The sequence below is a fragment of the Ceratotherium simum genome, chromosome 14, assembly GCF_057802395.1.
Source record: "Ceratotherium simum simum isolate JZ-2026a chromosome 14, ASM5780239v1, whole genome shotgun sequence".
NCBI classification, from domain to species: domain Eukaryota; kingdom Metazoa; phylum Chordata; class Mammalia; order Perissodactyla; family Rhinocerotidae; genus Ceratotherium; species Ceratotherium simum.
Genome location: NC_141913.1, coordinates 55,225,358 through 55,249,386, shown reverse-complemented (window position 1 = coordinate 55,249,386; position 24,029 = coordinate 55,225,358). Strand labels below are relative to the sequence as shown.

At 35.3% G+C, this 24,029-nt stretch overlaps 1 protein-coding gene across 1 annotated transcript in view; it reads right to left on the bottom strand.

The window, feature by feature from the left end:
• The window catches only part of CCDC102B (coiled-coil domain containing 102B), a 203,986-nt gene that overhangs the window by 32,066 nt on the left and 147,891 nt on the right, over nt 1–24,029 (bottom strand). The window contains exon 6 of the mRNA XM_087438818.1: nt 3,930–4,100. Within this exon, the coding sequence (XP_087294944.1) occupies nt 3,930–4,100 (171 nt within the window). The remainder of the gene's footprint in view (nt 1–3,929; nt 4,101–24,029) is intronic.

Sequence of the window (24,029 nt, the reverse complement as noted above, 5' to 3'; positions counted from 1 at the left end):
AGTATTAATTAAATTTTGTCATTATATAATGTAATATATCTTCATAGAAAGACTTCATTGAAATGATGAGAAAGGAGCATTTAACTTCTAAGAAATATACATCAAATTAGATTTTTTTGGTATGTCAATTTGCTTTAAGAAAAGCAAATCATCCATAAAAGAAATTTTTTAATTTGCTCATTTCTTTAATTAGACTCTGGGTTTACTCTTATGGGCCACAAAATATGTATTCTGTCTACAGTATAGAGGATTAATACCTCATTTTCATTTATTTAAAATCTGTTGACTTGTGGGAGTTAGAAAATTCATATATGACAGTTCCAATTAAACATTAATTTCAACTAATTGCAATTTGAAGAATTTGCCTCTATGAAATTAAAAAGTTCAGCAGTGAAACTGACAGAATTTTCTTTACCTCTCAATGATAAGTCAAACTGTGGAAATGTTGACTGCTATCTAATGCAAACTCTTATTTCCATGGGGAGTATTTTCATTTCCAGCCACTAAAAACAGTGATGACCTTTAATCAGAGAAAAACTGAAGACCTGACAGCTGCAATCAAATAATCCAGATTACAATACCCATATGAGTTGATAGTGCTTTGGGTCAATCCTCTCTGGTGATCAACTGATTGGATGTAGAGGTGCAGAACACCGAAATGTTTTGTGTGTTGAATGTATATTTCAATGCATCTATTTCTAGAATTTGAATACGAAACATACCCAAATACTTCTGCATATGGAACTATGGTTCCAAAAGATTCTGCTTTAAAGCAGCACAAATTCCACTTGCCAAGCAAGTCACAGGACCATGCCCATCATTCATGCTTGGAAACTATATTCCTCCCACAGAAAATGGCAACAAATATTAAAAGACACACACACTCACACACTCACTCATTCACACTCTCAACTACAGTATAACATAGCCCATCCTCTTGGTCACAAACTATTTGTTTTCCTCCCTTCTTCATTCAAAATTTTTCACTCTTTGCCCAAGAGAAATTACCCAAGCAACATTCCAAAGTCTCAAAGTCAAAGATCTAATGATAATATCCACATCAGATCTCGATATGTCTTCTCTTGCTACAGAAATCTGTGTGCTCAAAAGGCAAATAATTACACCCCTATACACTCCCAATATACTATAGTGAAACTAGGAGAATAAAATTGCAATAAACATTTCCAGATAGAAAAGAGAAATAAAAAATATTTATGAAATCTTAACGTGGCAGATGTTGTAAGGAGCTTCTATTCTGCCTATGGCGAATGCTCCTTTATTTGGCTGAGGTTCTGCTCCCTGAAAATAGTTGCCTAGTCTGTAGTTCTCTACAGTCCTTGGCTTTGCTCTCTAGGAGGTCTTTCTTTTTTATGGTATACCATGTCCATATTTGAATATGGCAGCGGACATTATTCTTTCTCAGGGTGTTGACAGCATACTTAGCCAGCTCCCTGCCCATGGAAGTTTGGAGGAATGAAGGATCCTTTCAAATCTTAAGAAATCAGTTTCTCTTATCCCAAGCTGGAAGCTCATTTGCCAGTATAACTTTCACAAAAACTTAGTAGTCTTTTTTTCTATTTGATTCCAGTAAATTACATGATTCAACTGTCACATCTGCAATTCTTTTGGAGACATTCCATTGTCTCTGAGCTACCTGCAGTTACCTTGGATTTGTGAGATGTTCTCGTAGAGGCATCATCTCATTCTCTTCTCTGTGTGCCATGTTGTGCAATTTAAAGGATTTACAAGGAACAGCCTTAGTAGATTAAGAGGTTTTAAAAACAGGCTCGATGGCCACATCAGTGGTTTGGTCCTTTCCAGAAAGCTCAACTTTAATTTACATCTGTTTTTCAAAGGTATCCTCCATTTTATATTTTACCATTTTAAAATGAAAATCAGACCCTCGATGTCACAGAACTACTTAAATTTCTGTATTACCTTACATATCTCTTTGAAAACTCGACAATTCTTTTCTGAGTTCATCTTTCTTTCAGGCACTTACTTGTCAAAGGCACCAATAACAAACAAGAAATACGAGCTACATACCTATTCATCTGAAAACCGCATGCTCATAGTTTACATCATCTGATTTCCAAGGTGTTACAGGAAATATGTACCAAACTTTTCAAGACTCTGTACAGTGGGTTGCCATCATTCTAGCCTCCCACCACCCACTTCGGGCACTGGAGCCAACATCATATAATTGAAAATTCTCTTGTTTTAATGACCATAACAGTCAACCTAAACTGAGTTTTCCTGTAGTAACAAACAAATCCAAAAAGTCCGTGGCTTACCACAATAACTATTGATTTTTTATCCCTCTGGATTCATTTGGGTCAGCAAAGGCTCTGCTCTATGTCCTCTTCATTTCAGGATCCATGCCGAGAGATAATGTCTATTTTGGACGTGCTGACGTGAGACGGGGGGGAAAAGATATATGGGAAAAGAGGCATAGCAGAGCCGTTTTGGCTCTCAAAGCCTCTGATGGTAAGTGGCACACATCCTTCTGCTCATTAAGGCATTGGCAGAGCAGAGGTCACATGGCCAAGCCTGATGTTGATGATGTGGGAAGAACAAATCTCCTACAGGGAGGAGCAAATAATATGATCATCCTTAGGACCACAGCCATTTACACTACACGATTAGATCACAGAATCTGGAACTAGTACTTCATTAGCCCTTGAACCTTACATGGTTTCACCATCTCCCTGCTGATGATTCAGTCCCAAGCAATTTCATAAAGCATAAATTGACAAACACAGAGGTTTATTTACCACCACCTCCAACAAATACTTGCATATTAAAACTATTCACAGGAATAATGGCTATGATAAAATAAAAACCTAAAGCCATTCTCTTGAGCCTTTCTACTGTATTCCTCCCTGACTTACTCTTCCATAGTCCAGCCTTACTACACATGTACATCGCTAAAAAGTTCATTTATATCTTTATAAAAAGAGACACGTCAAGGATGAAATGCCCACAGACAAGTCAGCCTTAGTAATATCAGGGGACAATGTATGAGCCTTGTGGGTCAAATAATTCTCTTTTTGTGTGAATTATTAGAGAAGAAAATCTAATTTGTTTGATTGGAGTAGTTTTGATTAAAAATCAAATCTTAAAATGTGGAATGTGTTCTGTTATTGAACTAACCCTTGGAAAAATAATTCGGCTTTCTTGTTTTAACTTCCAACTGTTTGGCATTAACTGTAAACAATCTTTCTAATGAGAGAAATAATGATTTTTGCCTCAAAAGTTGTCCAACGGGAGCAGATGCAGTGACGGGAACACCATCTGAAGGAACCACCGCCATGTGGTGACAGTCTCACAATCACACTGACATTTGAGACTGTTTCTTTAAAAAAAAAATCTCTTTATTGTTTGTAATTGCCACTGAAATCACCTCACTGTTGCAGGCATGCTGTCAGGATGTCACACTGAGTCCTATACCATCCAGAAATCTCTTAAATACTCCATAAACCATTAGCAAGTGGACTTACACAACAAAACAAGATGCCTACCTTCTTTTAAACACCAGAGAGCACTGGGCAGAAAATATACCATAATATATAATCATGACATATATCATACTCCTCTGATATATAGGCCTAAAGCTTAAACCTTAAAACACCAAGCTTTAATGATACCGTGCCCATATATAAACATACACACACATACACACACATCCGTGCTGAAACATGTTTGAAGGTATAGAGCACACATAAAAAAGACATAGCCGTAAAGATGAGCATGGTGTCTATGTAATATTTTTATCTTACCGTACACTTACAATTTTTATTGATTTTAGTGTTTAAAATGTGAAGTTTTTATCTCAATTAATGCAATATGTTAATAAAGGAGAAAATGCTTTACGTATGCTATCAAACGCTATTTTGAATCTATCCACCACATGTTCATTTATAAGGTACCTCATCTTCTTTTTGGTTGAGCCCCTGTTTTAGTTCTTCCACTCGAAATCTCAGCTTTTTTACTTCGGCCTCGTTTTGATCCACGAGGTTGTTTGCATGAGTTAGTTCTGCTATTTTTGCCTGGTGTTGTCTGCTCAGTTTGTGATAGGCATGTTGAAGCTCCAACAGTTCCTTTCAAAAGAAAACAGGGAATCCATTATTTATAATTTACTCTGATAAAGTCAGAAGAATGGCAACTTCTTTTGACAAAGAAGGAAAGCATTTTAGGAGCAATTCAGATGAGGCATCTCTTCATCTGGAACTCTACGTTTCTGCAATTAAATATTATGATTAGCATATACCTATAGGTGGAAGATGTGTTTGTGTGTGGCTAAAATGGCTAAAACACAATGCAACTCCTTATGTTCTTAAGTGAATGATCCATTTTTCATGTTATGCAAATTTAGTTTTTACGTACGCTTTCCAAAAGAGAAAATCTCATATCCATAAATGAAGAATAAAATATAATAAAAATAAGTGCAAGAAGAGCTATTCATCTGCTAAATCAGCATAAGTATTAAAAGTTAGCAAACCATCTGCTTTTAATTATTTTAAGAGAAAAGGTTTTGTGCTGCTGGAGTCTGCTGGGAACGGCAGCCTTCTGAGACCATGTGGATCTGGCTCTGAGACCTGGGGTCAGGGGCTTGTCCCGTGAAGAAGCAGAGTGAAACTGTCATGAAGTGATTGGATCTCTAATCAGTCTTGTTATACTCAACACCATGCAAGATATGAATTAACAGGGTATATTAATTGGCCTCAGATTATTAATAATATAGCTTCTCATTTTTGGTTAAAATTTGCTGTGCAAAATTAAAATTACCGTCATTGTAGAAAACATCTTTATTAAAACCATAATAAAAAAATAAGCTCTAGTTCCTCCTCATGTTATAATACTTTAAGAAAAATCCAAGGATATTTCTTTAATTTCCTGAAAAATACCATCATAATACATTACATATGAAAAATCACACAGAATGGCCCTAGCTAAAAATGCACAGTTAAATTATTTTAGGACAACTAGGTAAACAATTGGAAATGAAATACGTCCTCACATCGTATGCCAATAAATAACATCAACAATAATAGTAAAAATGAATCCGAAGTTCAAAAGTAAAAAATAAAAGCCATAAAATATTGGAAAATACTGGAAGCAAATTTTGGATACTTTTTTTTAAATTACCAAATAGGGAAACTTTTTCAAAGTATGATTCCAAACCATGAGATCTAAAACCAAAAATTTAATCACAGTAAGTATATAACTTGTGTATAGCAAATAAAATAGTACATCCTACACAGAAAATGTTGTAACAAGGGACAAGTCTCAGGATATGAAGATATATGAAGTCCATACAAATTCACTTGATAGAAAATACGGAAGCACAGAGTTTACAAGAAAGAAAATAGAATCTCTCGAACATCGAAAGCTACTCAGCTTCCCTCAAAGTAAGAGAAAAACCTTTCCAATTGATATAACGTTTTTGACATGACAAAATTTATAGAAATAGAGAACAGATTTGTGGCTGCCGAGGGTTAAGGTTAGGGGCTGAGGTGAGTGCCAGGAAGGAAGTGGGTGTGGCTAAGGGCAAATCTGGGGTCCTTGCCCTGATGAAATGCTCTGTGTTTTGACTGTATCAGTGTCAACATCCTGCTGTGATATCTATCGTACACTAGTTTTGTAAGATCATACCATTGGGAGAAACAGGAGAAAGGATACACAGTTCTCGCTGTATTATTTCTTACCTATGAATGTACAATTATCAAAAATAAAAGTTTAATTAAAAGAAACACATCAAGATACCATTTCTCATGTCTTCAGACTGGCAAGATTAAGTGTGATAACACAATCTGTTAGTAAATGTGAAGAAACAGAGATTCATTCATGGAGAAATATTGGCAAAATTCTTTAAAATTAAAAATGCATATAAACTCTGACCCAGCCATTCTGCTTCCCAGAGTGTATTCTACTGATATGCACAAGGTTGTGTGAAATGTTGTGTGTGTATGGATATTTAGTGCAGCGTTAGTTATTTTTATTAACAGTGAATGATTGGAAACTAATATCCATAAAAAGGAGCTGATTAAATAAAAACATTAAACCATTAAATATAATATGGCAGCCTTTTGTATATTGATAAAACAATATCTCCAAATATTCTATTAAGTAAATCAAAATGCATAACAGTGTGAAGTAAATTTTATTACAGGAAGAAAGCTGATGTAAAGTGAATTTTGATATGATGCCATTGGTAACTGGCAGGCCCCTGGCCTCTGTGAAACTCGGAACTCCAATCAGAACAGGTAGAAATCCTGCGCAGGTGGGAAGAGGGTGTGGACAGGAGGGCAGGAGCTGGTGAGAAAGTGCTGGACACCACTCCCAGGAAGCCAGGAGGAGGAAAAGGCAGAGGAAGGCTCCCACGTGGACCAGCCACCTACCACCCTCTAACATCCAAAGGATGTGCCCCCTAGTATCCCCTGACAATGTGAGTGTCAGATAACCCAGAGATTCCTGGAATCTTTCTGCTGTCCTGCAAACTCCAGCCCCTCGTAGGAGTCAGAAGGACACCCATTGATACTTAAACCTGAGTAACGCCAATGAGCAGCTGGGAACAGACAGACATGGACAGGCAGCTAGACCTTGCATGGACCCGTCACTTGCCCCACAGTAACACTGCGATTTATGGCCTCATGGCAGTGTTTCACCCAATTACGTCACAAACCACATTTAAAATTCGAACAGATTTCTTGTTTCTTCTCTTCAGAATACAATTTTCAAACGCCAAATCAGATACCTTATTCTTTTACAGAGACATATGTAATAGAGAACACAATTCTATTATTTGGAATGACAATGGAGCATTTAATGAAAGATTTTCTTGATTTGTCAAACATAAAGAACTTGCCACAAAAATAATGCAGAGCTTAATAGAAAAGTTATAACAAATTGCAAAATGACGGCTTTTTCTCAGGAGATATGCACCTAGTTACAACTACATAAAGACCTTTGTGACTTAGCAAAATTATTCTCAGCTAGGCAATACTTTGTCATTAGGCTTGTACAACTCACTTGGATTGGTTTAAATGGAGTTATGTAAACAAAAACAATTTTTGAAATGTGCATATAGAAAGGAAGGAAGGAAAGAAGACAGGAGGGAGGGAAGGAAGGAGGGAGGAAAGGAAGGAAGGAAAAACACTGCTGTTGGTCAATACAAATTCCACCCCAACCATGTGTCATCCCCGTAGGCAGAGCCCTAGCATTCATCCTCTACTGCTTGGCCCTTTGCTCAGGGAAGGCCACCTTATTCTCAGGCCCAGGAGGTGGATATATGTTAGTCAAAGTCTATTCTCCGTGACTGGTCCCCAAGCCCACAGCATCAGCATCACCTGGGAACTCCTTCCAAGACCTACTGAATCAGAAATTCAGGGTTTGGGGGCCAGGAACCTTGTGTTTAACACGCCCTCCAGATGTTTCTGCTTCAGTGTAAAGTTTGAGGACCACTAGTATATGCCAATTATAGTAAGCTTTACTCTTACCAGTAACTGTTTTAGGAAGGTAGATGTAACCTAACTGAGCAATTAAATGTGAGAAGAAGTCTCTTTCAGTGGAAGGAGATGATCTAGAATTTTCTTAGCACTTTAAAATATACAAGGAAGATATATGCCTGGAGGTACCACAACAATCTGGGCCAATAGGAAAATTCTGCTTACAACTGAAGTTGGCAGACCTGGCCTGGCCACATTTTGTTATGTGAGAAAATACATCAAATTTTATCTATAGCCAAACATATTTTAGTTATGTTCACAAGATACCTTTTATTTTCTATTCTAATAAAGATGAAAATTGGATTTCACTTCAGGTGAAAAAAATTATTTCATTAATACAAAGATATTTTTTAAAAATCAGTTTAGGGTGAAAGGGATTAATATTAGCTGTGTATCTACTACACACTAAATTCTTCACATACCTTCTCTCTCTGCTGTCTTTTCTATTTTCCCTGTTCAGTCTCTGAGAGGCTATGCAAATTGCTTACAGCCAACCTAGCTGTAAATTACTCCTGCAGTTTTCATTTTATCAAAACAATATCCCTTGGCTGGCTTTAATCTTGTTATCAGTCCTTATCTCCCAAGACTTCACAAGTTCTTTGACATTTTAATCCATTAATTCACCACTACCTACATTTTACTTTCTGGAGAGAGATACATTTCTTCTTTAATTCTCAAAGCTATGGCCTTTGCTACTCTACACTCATTTTTTGTTATTCTTATGATGAGATTTACCCCCCACCAGTTCTTTCTTTGAATACATGTTACAGGAAAGGATGAAGGCACTTAGGATCACAAACCATAATCCCTATGCATGTGTTTGATGCTTTTATCTGAAATCTCAATTTCCCTTGTAACTTGCCTATAGATGTCCAATTGGAAGGCATACAAATGGATGTTCATTTAAAGAGTTGGGCCGGCCCCGTGGCTTAGCGGTTATGTGCGCCCACTCCACTACTGGCTGCCCGGGTTCGGATCCCAGGCGTGCACCAACGCACCACTTCTCTGGCCATGCTGAGGCCACGTCCCACATACAGCAACTAGCAGGATGTGCAACTATGACATACAACTATCTACTGGGGCTTTGGGGGAAAAAAAAGGAGGAGGATTGGCAATAGATGTTAGCTCAGAGCCGGTCTTCCTCAGCAAAAAGAGGAGGATTAGCACGGATGTTAGCTCAGGGCTGATTTCCCTCACAAAAAAAAAAAAAAAAAAAAGAGTTAATGATTTGCATTTGAAAAGAAAATTACATGGATAATAAAGATCCATATGGACTTTTAGAGCAAACTTATTCTACTCTATTTTTAACGGTAGAAATACATAAAACAATCATGTGATATATTTGAATTTTATTTCGGCAGAGATAAATCTGAATAGAAATTACACATGTGTAAAAAATACATAGTACCACAGATTATGTGACGTCAGTGTGTAGCCTTCTGTAAATCCAAAGCTAGAAAACTGAACAATAAATATAATTCACAATCCATTTATAAGTGGATATAAATAATCATATTGGGTCTTGATATAGAAAATAAATGTATACAATGTGTTTGATAGGATATTACTAGTTTCTCAAATAAATTGACTCCCTGTTTCTAGTGACGTAAAGGATTTGAAAGCAGGTTTTAAATTTTGTATTTTGTATATGTCTTATAACTCACGCATTAGTTTACGCTCTTATAAGTGAAGATATTGCTTTCTACCTGGAATGAATTTTGCAGCTGATACATCAAGTATTAAGGCTTAAATGATTTTATTGTACCAGGCTGACAGAACTAAAATATGTCTTCTTATAATTTAAAATGACATAATGAAAGGCTACTAAAAATGAATCAAACATGTTTATATGCTTCTATTTGAAGGAAAAACAAAATGACATACAGGAAATTTAAAAGTATTATTATATATGTTATTTCTGATTGTTCAATTTTCTAAAAAAATCCATAGAAAATTAGAAATTTCTGCATCTGTAATTTTAAATGTGCATAACAATAGTGTACTGATATGTAGAGAACCTGAAATTCACAATATAATATATGGTTCAACTATATTTCTTAGAAAGAAGCACGTAGAAAATTGAAAATAACTTGCTCATGGTCTGTTGATAGCTTTGTTAGACTTCAGCTGTGTGTAATAATGTTGTCAACAAGGGCAGACTTTCTCTCCTCAAAAGTTGACTCAGATACATTGGATTGTTATCACAATAAAATCATTTTGTACTTAAATACGTTAAAGAATTCACAATCTCATCAAAATTAAGCATATTATAAAAATCTCTTGTACCACCTGCCTATTTCTTAAGATAAATGTCAGTATCTATCTATGTAATAATTCCGACCTCAAGAAATACAGAAATCAAGGAAAGTATATTTCAACAGGAATAAATTCAATGTTATTCATAAACATATTTATGATCCTTGGTGACAGATAGTAGCTTTAAAATGAGAGCATTTTGGTGGTCTTAAGTAGCATTCTTAGAGGGTTCATTTAATACCTTATATGTTAAATATAAATACAGTGATTTTAGTGCTAGCTGTAGAGTTGACACATTTTCAGTCATTCATTCAACAAGCATTCACTGAGTGTCTGCCATTTGCCAATGACTGGGCTCTGCATTCTACACATAAAAGTAAAGAAGGCAGACACGATCTCTAACCTTATATAGCTTAGAATTCAGCAGAGGTAATAGATTAAAGACAATCAAATAAGCAAATTTTTCAACTGTGACGAGTACTGAGAAATGATCAAATGAGTGATAAGATAGGGAATTGGGAATAAATCATGAGGGGTGGACAGGAAGCAGCGATGATCTGGTGCTGGGGGATGCTGTCCTGTGCCCTCCAGATCCACCTTCAGGATGGGAGGAGATATTCCACCAGCTGCTGGAAATGTTGGGTGATGACAGCCCTTTCCCTTTGGTTGCGAAGAGCCTCTTCCGTAAGTCCACATCCCCTTTTTGTAGCAGCCAAGTCATTTTAGAAGTATAAGGGACTGCTCTTCTCACCAATCTGGGACAGCTCCACAGGTCTATCCCAGCTTCAGAGATACTCAGAGGATCAGCTAAAGTAGTGCTATCACTTCACCCCAGTCCCACTTCTCCCTCTGCCCTATGCTGCCTGTCCCTTTCCCCATAGGTGGTGTACTGCCCAATAAACTTCCTGCACTTTGATATCTGTCTCAGAATCTGCTTCCCAGGTAACATAAACTTCAACATCCAGCACCCCATGGCTGTCACTTGGGGAGATCTACCCTACAGAATTAAATATCATAGCAAAAGGCAATGGATGAAAAATTGATGACGGAAGCTTTACTGAGAAAGTAACATAAAAAGGGTGTGAAGCCACAATATTGTATTCCTTAATATTATATATATATATATATATGTATAACTCTAAGTGATTGAAGAATATACTTGAGTTTATTTGGAAAGGAATATTGGAACATAAATTATAAGACTTCATTAAATATCATGCTAAGCCACTTAAGACTTACTCCATAAGCAGAGAGTGTCAGGTTTTTGAGGAAGAACAAAAATATTCACACCAGAGATTCAAAGATAAATCTGATAAAGAGTGGATGAAATGAGGCCATTTAAAAGTATATTACAATGGTCCAGGTGAGAAATTATGAACCAGTGAACTGGAGTAGGGAAATGTAGATAAATAGCAGGGGAAAAATATTAGAGATGTTTTTGAGGAAAGTTTCAAAAATATGTGGTTAGTTCAGGGTAAAGAACAAGTCAAAATTATATTTCTTTCCTATAATATTGGAAAGAGGTTGCTTAAATTATCTCAGGCAAAAATATTGGTCAAAGAGACATGTTTGAGAAACGAGGAAAGGTAAGGACTTCAACTTTGCTGTGTGGTTTTGAGGTATTAGTAGGCCACCTATGTGCATATTTATGTCAAGAGATAGGAATTCTCATCAATAAGTCTGAGGATGGAGTTAATTTCTGGAACTGTACAGGCAAGAATAATGCTTGACTATGTGAAAGTGAGTATGGTAGGCTAAAGCCTACAGATTGAAAATCAAATCATACTTTAGAGTAGGAATTTGTTTTTACTCAAGGTCCTAGATAACTAAGCAGTTGACCAAGAAATGTTTGTTGAGCATGCACTAATGTCTTATCAAGTCAGTTATGTCTATATTCCCAATAATATTCAAGTTTAGAGAAAATATAGAAAAGCTTCACTAATTTTAACTTCTAAGTCCTAGCTTCCTCATCTGTAAAAATGCATATAATAATAGCAAGTTTGCAGAACTGTAACCATAAAATATGATACCATATGTGTAAGTCATCTGTGATACATTAATTAAACATAACAGAATAAATAGACAGGCTGGCTAGAATAGATAGGTTAGTTTGTTGGTTTGCTTTTATCAAATGCAATAATAAGGCTAGGTGTCAGAATCCAGAGTAGACAGAGCATCGCGGCACGTGCCACCAGGGACTGGTCTCTTGTCATCTTTGTGCGTTGCCACTCTTAGCTCATATGTGGCTTTGTCCTTAAACTTGTTGTATTATAATCACAAAATATCTCCTGAATCTTGCTGAGCAGGAAGTAGGAGGGAAAGGAACAAGGATAAAAGTGATTTTCTCCTAGTGAGATTTTGCCTTTTTGTTGATAAGATAACCCCCCAATGCTATGTTACAGGGGAAAAAAAGATAAAAAGAAAAACATTGCACAAAATATTGAGCAGAATATGTAAAAATATATTCAAAGCCTGACATATTGTAAACAAACTGAGAAACAATAAAGGCTAAAAGAGATTATTAAAGCACAAACAGATTGGGAGAAATGAAAACATATAAAGAAATGAACTAAAAGTAGATTTATATTCTGCAACAACAAGAAATCTTATTAAATAAAATAATGTCTTCAGTTGCTGAGTAACTTAGAATTCTAAACCCGGCTAAACTAATATGTGAGAGGCAGGGCAAAATCAATTTCAGTTTTAGGCAGAGGCAGGATTTTTCATTCACATATTCTTGATGAAAGAACTCAGACAGGATAGTCTCCATGAATTCAACTTTTTACAGTTCTTCGAATTCATCAAACCCTTTCCTGCCTCAGAGTATTCAGACATGCTTTTCCTTTTGCCTACAACGAGCTTTTGCAACTCCGCACTCAGCTGACTCTTAATTATCATTCAGGTCCTGGTTTAAATATGATTTCTTCTGAGACGCTTTGTTGATTACCCAAATGTGAATAATGATTCATAGTATTATTTTAAAATTATCTTTCATATGACCTGTTCATTTCCTTCATAGCCTTTATCACATGTTGAAATTTATACCTATTTATGCATTTATTTAAGATTGTTTTCCTAATCAATAACTATTTAATGCATCTATATATGCAAAGGAGAAATATTTTAGGGTCACATGTAAATATGAAAATTAACTAGTTGTCAGGTCAGAAAATTGGAGCTCTACTTGTAGAATTTTGGAAATAAGAATGAAAATATTATAAAAACTTTAGAGAGAGAGTCAAAGCTGTTACTAGCAGAAAAGATATGACCTCAATTTAACTACAGCAGGAAATGATATATAGGTATATATATAGATAGATATAGATATAGATATAGATATGTATGTACGATATATATATCACAAGCATTCAACTCAAATTGTTGGATAAATATAGCCACATTATCTGAGGAAAATAGAAGGAAAGAATTATTAAAGATAAAAATAATTTATTGAAAACAAATACAGAAAATTGAACCGATGAAGAAGTGGTCTATCGGAAAACAAACAGAACATTATAAAATAGAAAACCTATCAGTTAGCATAATGAAGAAAAGAACACCTTGAAAATGTACAAAATTGAAAATGAACTGATATTTACCCGATATTTATAAAATAGGAGGTCTGGTAAGCCTTGCTTTAGGTAGGACACTGTGACTAGAGTCTGGCTGACGGAATGTGGACAGAAGTGGTCTATATCTCCTCTAGGTCTCTCAAGTAAACATCCCATGGGAACATCCATGCCATCCATCTTCCTAACCTATATGCCTGGAACTGAAGGACTATAAGATGATGAAGCTAAAAGCTGAAAAGTATAGATCCCTGAGTCACCACATGGAGAAGAAACACCAAGGAGAGCCTCCAGGCTGCACTGGATCAAGAAATGAGCAAAAAAATAAGCTTGTGTTAGCTGCAGAGACTGGAGTTTGTTGCAGGAGTCTATCCTTGCTTATAGGCTAATACAATAATCTTAGGTTAAACATCCTGACATGCTTAAAAACCATTATGATTGACTAATTCATTGGCAATTTCAGTGCACATCGAAGGTTGCTGGTTTTTCATTTCTGTGGTAATCATTTTTAAAATGACAGTATTCTACAGAAAACAAAAAATGAATCTATCTTTGTTTCTCCAATACACCATAAGGGTTATTAGGACAGGGCCTCTTTTTTTTCTTTTTCTTTTAACTGTATAGTTCACTAACTACCCAAAGTGTGTAAAATAGTTGCCTGGAATATTAACAGTACTCAATAAACGATAAATGAATGTATGAATAAATACATATATTCACAACATTTCTTATTGATTGCTGAAGCAAACAATAAAACTTGTTTCTGCTTTAGATGGTATGCAGGCCAGATTGTACAGGGCGTGGGCAAAAGGAAAAGATTTCTTCAGAGGGAGTGAGGCAAGTCAGCATGGAACCAGTTATTTGAAAGAAATAAATTAAGAAATGGGTACTTGGTAAATGATAGCAGAATGACAAACTTTATATTGGTTTTATTTTCCAGCACCAAATACATCAAACAATTTTCCTAAAGATGATCACTTTTCCAATTTGCCAATACATAATTTAATATTATTTTCTAAAACAATGACAATTTTTAGGTTTTTAAACCAAACTTACTCTTCTTAAATTTTAATTCTCCTATTGATTCTCGATTATCTTAATTTTATAATTACCTAAAAGGATATTTTGTAGTCCATGACTATTTATGAATACCTGAAATAATTATTCTTTTCCAGTGTTCAAAATGTAAATAATGTAATTAAAATATCTTTTTTGGGTAGAAAACTGAATTACGATTTTTCAAGTAATAAATGAAAAGAACAATTATGTTGTTTAAAATATGTCCTTTGTGTATATATCGCTTAAATCACCATAAATTGTTGAATTACTACTAAATTACGAGAACATAATAATATTCATTTATTGTTATATATCAACTGCTATTTATTTTTGTCATGTTCTAGAGTTAATTGATAGACCTAAAGTACTATCTTTGTGGAAAAAATATGTTGAGACAGATGCTTGGGGGAGTCTATTCTTTCTTACACATATTTTTTATGGATAGGCTTCCATTAGAAAGCAAAAGGCTGAAGAAAGCATTGCATACAACATGACAAGGCATGTGGGGGAGCTTGTAATAGAGTGAGAAAACAGCAGTAAGTATTGAGGAAAAGGGAGGAGGAGAACAAGGTGAAGTATTTGTGGGCAGACTGGGTAAAAATCTTAAAATCCTGGTATAAAGAAGTTGAAATTATAATTTTTGTTTTAATGGTGTGAAAGGGGCACCTGGAAAGTGAAGGAAAAATAACTTGTCTCACTTGAACAGGTAATGACAGAAATAGAGAAACCAGTAAGGAGAAAATTATAATGAGGTTGAATTAGTTAATGTATTTCCGTCTGCAACTAACAGGAAAAAGAACAAAAAAACAAGAACATGTTTTATCTCACATAATAAATCCAAGAGTAGAGAGACTTCATGGTTGATTAATTTGACAGTTCAGTAATCTCATCAAGGACGGTGTTCTCTTCCTACTTCTGTGTTGATAACTTTGGTAGCCTGTATTACTTTTCACAAACATTTGATGCTCATTTCTAAGCGGGTGATTGTACATGCACTTCCTGTTGAACTCAGGCATGGCCCTGTGACTTTCTTCGGCCTATGAACTTAAGAAGAAGGAATGTTGGTCACCCCCAGGCATTTGACGCACATGGTTTCCCATGCTTTCTTTTTGCTGCCTTTGCAATTGTCCTGAAATGAACCCTTTGTACTCTTGGGTTCCTCAGTCACTTTGTGTCACTGGAAGGACATGTAGGGTAAACAAGAAATAAACTTTGTACTTTGAAGGCATTGTGATGTTCAGGCTTATTGTTATTGTAGCGTATCCCAGACTGTTCTAACTAACATAACTCTTCTTGGTGAATGGGTTTTTCTTAAGCTAGAAATCACGTGTAGTGATGACAACATCCAGATGGAAAAGGGAATTCTCTTGTAGGAGCTTCTTAAAAGTGAAAAAAAAATTTTTTAGTATCTCCCCAGGATTTCACTTCATGTTTAAATGGCTAAAATTGTGTCACATGTTAATGTTTACACCCGTCGCTGATCAAAAAAGTAAGACTTTGTGACTGGATTAAACATTCAGGTCTTGAGGTTAAGGATAGGCCCCCTAAATGAAGGCCAGGAAAGCAAGGTGGAGGGTTCCATGAAAAATTATGATCCTATCAAGAAAGGGACAGCGGACAAGGGAATGGATATTGAGAAACGAAGAATGCCTGTTGCCTAAGGTCCCATTTCTCCATGTTTCCTTCCTTCTCTCCTTCTTTCCTTCTCTCCATTCCTCCCTGCTTCTCTCCTCCCCTCCTTCCCTCCTTCCCTCTCTTCACTCATTCAACAAATATTTATTGACAATGAGCTATGTACTTGGTTGTATGATAAGGACCAAGGATAGAGATATAAAACAACCTATAGGCTAGTTTGCAGAGAGCAAAAAAACCCAGAAAAATTAGGCACTCAGATTAGAAAGGACTATGTTAGAGGTAAGCTAACAAAGAGATGTACAAAGCAGCAAAAATAGCATGGGGAAAGAACGCAATATTCCCTAGAGAAAGAAACATGGAATCTGACATTTGAGAGTTCAGTAAAAATACTATATGAGGAGGAAATATTGAAAAATCTCTCCAAGCAGAAGTATCAGCACATGACAAGACCAGAAGTGAGGAAGAGCCTGGTGGTACAGGGCATTGTGGAGATGACTGGACTGCAGTGATTGTGAGTGTGGGTGTGTTTGTGTGTGTGAGCTTGGTGCACATGATCATGATCTTATTTATTAAAAGATATATGTAGTAGAAAGGATTAATTAATGTCTAAATAAAACATTGAAAATATATGTATATATAACAAATATATATAAATATATGTAAAAAATGTATGTTGTTTTATATATAGCTAATTATTATTATTGTTATTACCACAAGAATAAACTGTCCTCATGATGCTCTGATTATTGGCTGCAGATATCCCTTTGGAGAGACTCAAAAAGAAACATATATAGTAGACGTTCAATATGCATGTTTAAGTTCTATGTTGAGTCACTAGAACTTCATTCCATGTATTTCTTTTTTCAATCCCCAGAGGGCATGTACTATATCAATAGGGAAACAACACATCTTCTCTTCACCAATCTCAAACAGGTCTAGCTACTAAAGTGATTTAAAAAAACACATTTGAGCTCGTCTTGCATTCTGATACACTGCTATATGCTAGTGGTAAGTGTGAACCAAATAGTCACTGGTTCTACCCTCACAGACAAGGTTTTAGATGCAGGCAACTGAACAACTAACAGAAACAGAGTTCAGTGAGTGAAAGGATATGTGTAATAGGAGCACATTTGAAGGTAACACAAGATAAACATGAAAGATTTGAGAAGACTTAGATATTCACTAATCATAAAACTTACCCAAGAACCTTGCATTAAAAAAACAAAAATAAAAACAAAAACCCACAAAACTCTTTTGATTTCATGGGTAATTCAAGATATAGCTCGTATTGCTATTCCCTTTCAAAGCAAAACTCTCTAAAAGAATTTTCTGTAGTTGTTTTGTCTACTTCTCCATCGTTAATTATTTCTTTAACTCCTTCTATTATTACTTTTTCACAGGATTCCAGAAAAACTGCTCTTGTCAAGGTCACTAATGGCTTCCAGATGGCCAAACACATTGCTCACCTCCCCGCCTTTATCTAACTTGAATTCTCAACAATGTTCTCTATTTTATGAGGATCATGTTATTATATATATCTATCTCCAATTCAACTGAATACTGAGCCCTAGACTTGTATACTTGATATCTACATTTTGATGTCTAATAGACATTTTAAATGTAACAAGATTTGTTGTACTAATAATTCCCATGATATGGGAAACTCAACCAACACCTTTCCTGTTAGAAACACACAGAAATGCCATCATCAACTGAGAAAGTAAGGAATTGGACTAAGACATAAGCCCTAACACTTAGTGGTTGAATTTCAATGCTCTTGTTGGTAAAGAAGATGTGCTATTAGGCCCAAGTGAAAGAGCAAGCTTGCTTCTGCTCACAACAGAGTAAAGACAAATTACCCTCATGAAAAAAGGAAATCAAAGATTAGGGCAAGCACTGATATGGAGGAGCTAGTTATCACCAAGCTGGAAAATCAACCTAATTGCCAAGTGAAATCTTTAGAATATACGGAAGAAAGAAACCGAAATGACTCAACAGCCCAGGGTTTACGGCCCCACAGAAAAATCAATCCGATAGGAAGACTGGCTCAAAAACAGTTTCAAACCTTAAGTAATGATTCAGTGTGAGAGGGAGTCAACAAACACAACAAGAATATTAGCATCTTAAGAACTTGAGCTACAGCAATTTGAAAATGCTACAAAACAATCATAATATAAATAAAAGATAAAAGGATTATAAACTATAATAAAATAACAGTAAACTGTGAAAACAGAAAGGGCAGATTTGAAAAAGGACCAAGTAGAACTTCTTGAAAAGCCAAACAAAGTTCTAGAAATTAAAAAGTCAACAGATGAATTAAAAAGAAGTTAAGATGCTATAGTGGAGGGAATTGATTAACTGTCCAGCAGATCAGAATTAAATTATACAGAATACAGCAAATAATTATGAATAAATTATAGCTATGACAGAAGGGTTAAAGGACAGATACTGAGGTCCAGACTTGTATATTCAACTTCACATGTTCATGATAATAATATTTGACAAGCCCACAACGACCAGCCCTGAAGTGTAACCATCATTTCACCTACATTCCTTTGGCCACAACTCAGGCACATGGTCACCTATAAGTGAAGGGTGACTGGGAAATTCATTCTACCTTTGTGCCCAGGAAGAGGAGGAAATAGGCTCTATATGTACCAGTCTCTGCCAAAAGAACCACCAAATTAAAACAGTAAATATGTAGAAAATTTGAATAACAAATTGTAAATTTTGGTCTACTATAAAACATATGTGTGGGTGTGGGGGTGTATCCATATATCCCCAAAAAAGAACCAATAAAAAGGGAACACATTCCTTTTTAAATATAATATATTTCAGTTCATTGAATATTTACAAAATTGACAATATACTTGCTCACAAAGGAAATTTCAACAAATTCCAGCAAAGTTCAATCTCAACAAATTTCAAAAAATTATAGGTGACAGTTTGCAGTCACAAAGCAAAGTAGAATTCAATTTTTTAAAAATGGTTTAAAAAATTCTTTGAAAATTTTTTGTGACTTAAAGGAAATCACAGTGAAAATTTCAAATAAAAGTTCTGTATATATACTGCGCAGGATTCAGCTAGACTAGTGTGTAGAGGCCAATTTGTAGCATTGGATATATTTAGTAAATGAAATAAAGATTGAAAATGAATGAGTTAAATTAGAAATCATGAAACTTGGGAGAATTGAACAGAATAGATTTTTAAACATTGAAAACACAAAAATAATAAGTAATTGAGGCCAGCCCAGTGGTGTAGTGGTTGGGTTTGCGTGCTCCACTTTGGTGGCACAGGGTTCACGGGTTCAGATCCCAGGGATGGACCTACGTAGTGCTTATCAAGCCATGCTGTGGCAGGCGTCCCACGTATAAAGTAGAGGAAGATGGGCACCATTGTTAGCCCAAGGCCAATCTTCCTCAGAAGAAAGAGGAGGATTAGCAACAGATGTTAGTTCAGGGCTAATCTTCCTCCAAAAAAATATAAAATAAAATAAAAAAAAGAATTAACAAAAATAAAGAGAATGAAGAGAAAAAAACTTCCCCTAAAAATTACATATAAATTAGGTAAAATACTAACAAGACTGATTTGAAAAAGTGACAGAAGAAAAAAATACATAATATGAGGAATGGATACAGATAGAGTAAATATTTATAAGTGATTTGAGAAAACTATGAAGTATACTATGCCAACATTTATGAAGACCTAAAACAAATGAACCATTTTTAGAAAAATACACTTCATCAAAAATTGAACTGAGAAAAATCAGAAAATTAAAGTGAATGAATGACCATTAAAAAGTTGAACAGGGGCCAGCCCGGTGGTACAGCGGTTAGGTTTGCACGCTCCGCTTTGGTGACCAGGGTTCGGATCCTGGGCGCAGACCTACTCACCACTCATCAAGCCCTGCTGCGGCGGCGTCCCATATAGAGCAACTAGAAAGATGTACAACTATGACATGCAACTATGTACTGGGGCTCTGGGGAGAAAAAAAGGAAAAAAGGAGGAAGATTGGCAACAGATGTTAGCTCAGGGCCAATCTTCCCCCAAAAAAACAAAGCTGAACAAACAATGCTCAGAAAACATTTTAGGTAGGTTTGGTAGAGGAATAGACAATCTTGTTCCTATATAAATTATTTCATAAAATATCCAAAGGTCTATAAAAATTATAATTAAAATATATATAAAATATTTTATATTTAAATTATATATATAAATTATATTTAAAATATACAAAATATTTTAAATATTTATAAATACATATTTAAATTTATGTCTATAAAATTGTTTTTAAAATATAATAACCAATGTGGATGCACAACCATTGTCACGCACAATAACAGTGTGGCTGACAACAATGTCAATTGTTGTAAACACTTAGGAGAGCAATTTAGCGATATCCATCAAATCTGAAGAGGGGCATACACAGCAGTTCTCAGGACCAAGCGAAAAGAAATGGAAGAAGCAGAAATGCACATGCAAGTCCAGTCAGAAGACTTCTGAGCTCATCTAAGAGGTGACTCTGACCTTATCCCTGAACTCATTGTCAACATATTTCTTATTTGGCTTGGCATAAGGAAAGTGGCTGGTAACCATTCATTATCTGTACAAATGACACAATGAATGAGCGTAATGGAAGTATTTGGGGCTCTAGTCTACATAATGGAGTCCAAATGGGAGGTCCAAATTTCTTTCCCAAGCAATTGTATAGATTATCTAGATGTTGGTTCATAGTGACTGCTGCTTATTTCCTTTTAGTCAGAGAATCAAATCCAGGAGAAAGTAAAAAGAAAAAAAAAATCAAGTTATTCTAACTTGCAAAAATAAGGCCTCTAGATTGGTGTTCAAATGCACCTGGAAATGTTGCAGAAAAAAATTATAGGGCCTAATCGACAAGATTATATTTATTTTGACATCACCTTTATGTATATGTTTATATATGCGTACATCTGAGTGTACCTCATATGTATCTCATGTACAGATATAAACTAGTTCTTATAATGTAGGCTAAATAATAATATCTCTTTAGACTCATTTTCTTTTCATGGCATGCATTAATCATCAATTAAATCTACAAATAATAAAGTTCTATAACAGTAGGCAATACAGTTTATCTGTTATAATACATATCCTGACTGTGTGATATTTAAAGATTTCTAAAGAATTGCAAATATGGCTATTAGCCCTACAGCCAAACCATAACTACAAGTTACAAATATAATTTAGAATTCATGCAGCATTCTGTGTCTAAGAGAACATACAAATATTAAGTTAAACCCTTAGTGGTTAGTCACCAAATTGTAGATGGAATCACAAGTTCTTTTTCTATTTTACAGGCCCCCACGGGGAACAGAGAGAGATCACTGACTCATTCTCAGCGGGGAATGCATTACTCCCACACAGTTTTTTCTTAAAGCCACGAACACTTAGCTAAGTAATGCTTTATAACTCAAGATTCCAACATTTTCCCTACCCACATTCAGAGCCCTGTAATTGCACAAAGCTACAAATTTTCAGAGAAAATACTTTTTTGTTGGAAATGCTTAATTTCATTTGATAAATCAGGCTTTTCCAAGTTCCCCATGCAGACCTTTTATACGAAAGTGGTTCTGCACAGAGCAAACTCTCCTGATAGATAAGGCTATTGCTTTTGCTCATAATTCTAGAGAAAGAAATAATTTAAACAGACTTGTGTATTGAGTTTTACATACCCAATATCCAAACAGTTCCTACTTCCATTTATGTAAGACGAAGAGCAGAAGGACCAATAAAAGAGGGAATAAGGAAGAGATTAGAAAAGCCAGTAGAAATAAAACCATATTAAGTGTTCATAAAAATTAATAGGAAATAATCCAGAGGTTAAGATAAAGATAAACAAAGGAAAGAAAACTCACAGAAAAGGGAATACAGTAATCCACAAAACGAAAAACTATTAATAAGAATATTATAAGCATATTTATACACAAATGGTAAGACACTCTTCTACACTACTGAAAGAAAATTAAATTTTCATGGCATTTTGGGAGAGTGGATAATTTACCAAATGCACCAACAGTTCTTAAATCTTTCCTATATCTCATAACAAGAAAATTAGTCTAGAAAAATATCAAGATATATATGAAAGTTTTATGTCCAAAATCATTCATTCTGTATTACTTCTAATAATAATAATAATAAATAAGGGCAATAATCTATATAATTGGACGCTTATTCAATAAATATAATTAATCCTTACAGTGTAATATTATAAACCTTTAAATTATATGGGGAGAATTTTGATAACACAAAAATAATGAGACTAATATAATGTGGAATAAAAAGCACAATGCACAATTTTATGTACATAATGATTCCAATTAAGTATGTATATACCATGTAAACACACGGGAACAAGATATTCAAGAAATAGGACTTTTCCTTTTGTCCAGTCTGACCTAATTCCTCAACACTGAGGACAAAGGATTCTTAGGCTCCTTTCCTCCTAAAACAAGCAGATAAAATGATGAACAGAGAGAAAAATATGAGGATGAAAAGATAGAGAGATCTGGTCCTGTACCGGTTATGTCCTCTGCACCTGGAGGTGCGCAATAGAAGGATTGCACATTGACAAGGAGATGCTGGAAACATCTAACATTTAAAAAAGAAACAAACAGACAAAAAAACCTAAAGAAGCAGTGGATGGACAAGATGATACCAAGAGAAGAATCCTGTATGGAAGGGACTGTGGGAGAACTCAGGCTGATAGTGGAGTGGTTGGCGGCTAACTGGAAGATGAGCACTGTGGCAGACAGAGTTAGCACATGAGCATCTAATAACCAGAGGAGCGCTCATGACCATAACCATTGTACAAGTGCATAGGATTTTCCCTTCCTCTTTCCTCTCTTCCAGCCAAACACTCCAGCCCTGAAAAATGTGAGGCAGCCTAGTGAGTGGGGGAGATGGAGTGGGAGAGCAATGTGGGAAAGAGTGAAGAAGCACACATTGCCCATTCTCAACGCGAGCTTTCCAGCCCGAGGTCAAACTGAGGAAATGCAGAAGCTTCGACCCAGGTTAGAGATTGAAACTTTGATAATTTATAGGACTGGTTTTCTTAACCATTAATATAATAGACATTTATTAACATCCAATAGAAATGCAAAAAAGCTCGATTATTCCTAGATTTTAATCAGGAATGAAGAATAGAACTTGTTCCAGGTAGTAGTACAAAAAAATATATAATTGCTTCCCTTCCCATTTAAAACTTCTTCAATTAACCAAACATTCCAAAAATGTAGACAGTTTTTACTATAGGTTTTAGAATTAAGGTGATTTTTATTTTACTTGGTATGTTAACCTTCAAAGTATTATAGGAGAACAAGAAATCCAACATATCTTTGTCCAAGGATGTCAGTCTTTCAAAGGGAGTCAGTAATTTCAAATGACCCAGAAATGTAGAGAAATATAAACACTGAAAAATGTAGGTTTCCTATGACACATAGGCATCCATTAGTGAACTGTGAGAGAATACTTTCAGAGGAATGGAATAAGATAGAATATAGATTTCCGAGGATTAAATAGTGCCAAGTAGCAAAGAATACTCAGTAAGCGTGGTCTGTGAGAGTCAAGAAGGGCCATGGGAGGAAGCAAGAGGAACAGCACCCTGACCTAGGAGAAAGAAACGTCCAAGGGTCTTAATACCATATGACTCATCCATCGAATGTAGCACGGAACTTGTGGTATTTATCTTTTGATACAAATCCACATGGATGTCCTAATACCATTTCCAATCAACAGGTCCAAAACCAACCTGATTGTAATCTTTCCTAAACTATAAATACATATTCCCCAAGATACAATGGTACCATTATTCTTCCACATAAATGCTGCTGAAACATGTTTGTGGATATTGGTACTTAACCCCAAAATATCTTCAATGACATAGGCATGCAGATTTTACTCTCAACTATATCATTGACTCCAGTAATGTCTTTCTCAGGTATTATATTTTTGAGTTTATGCCTAT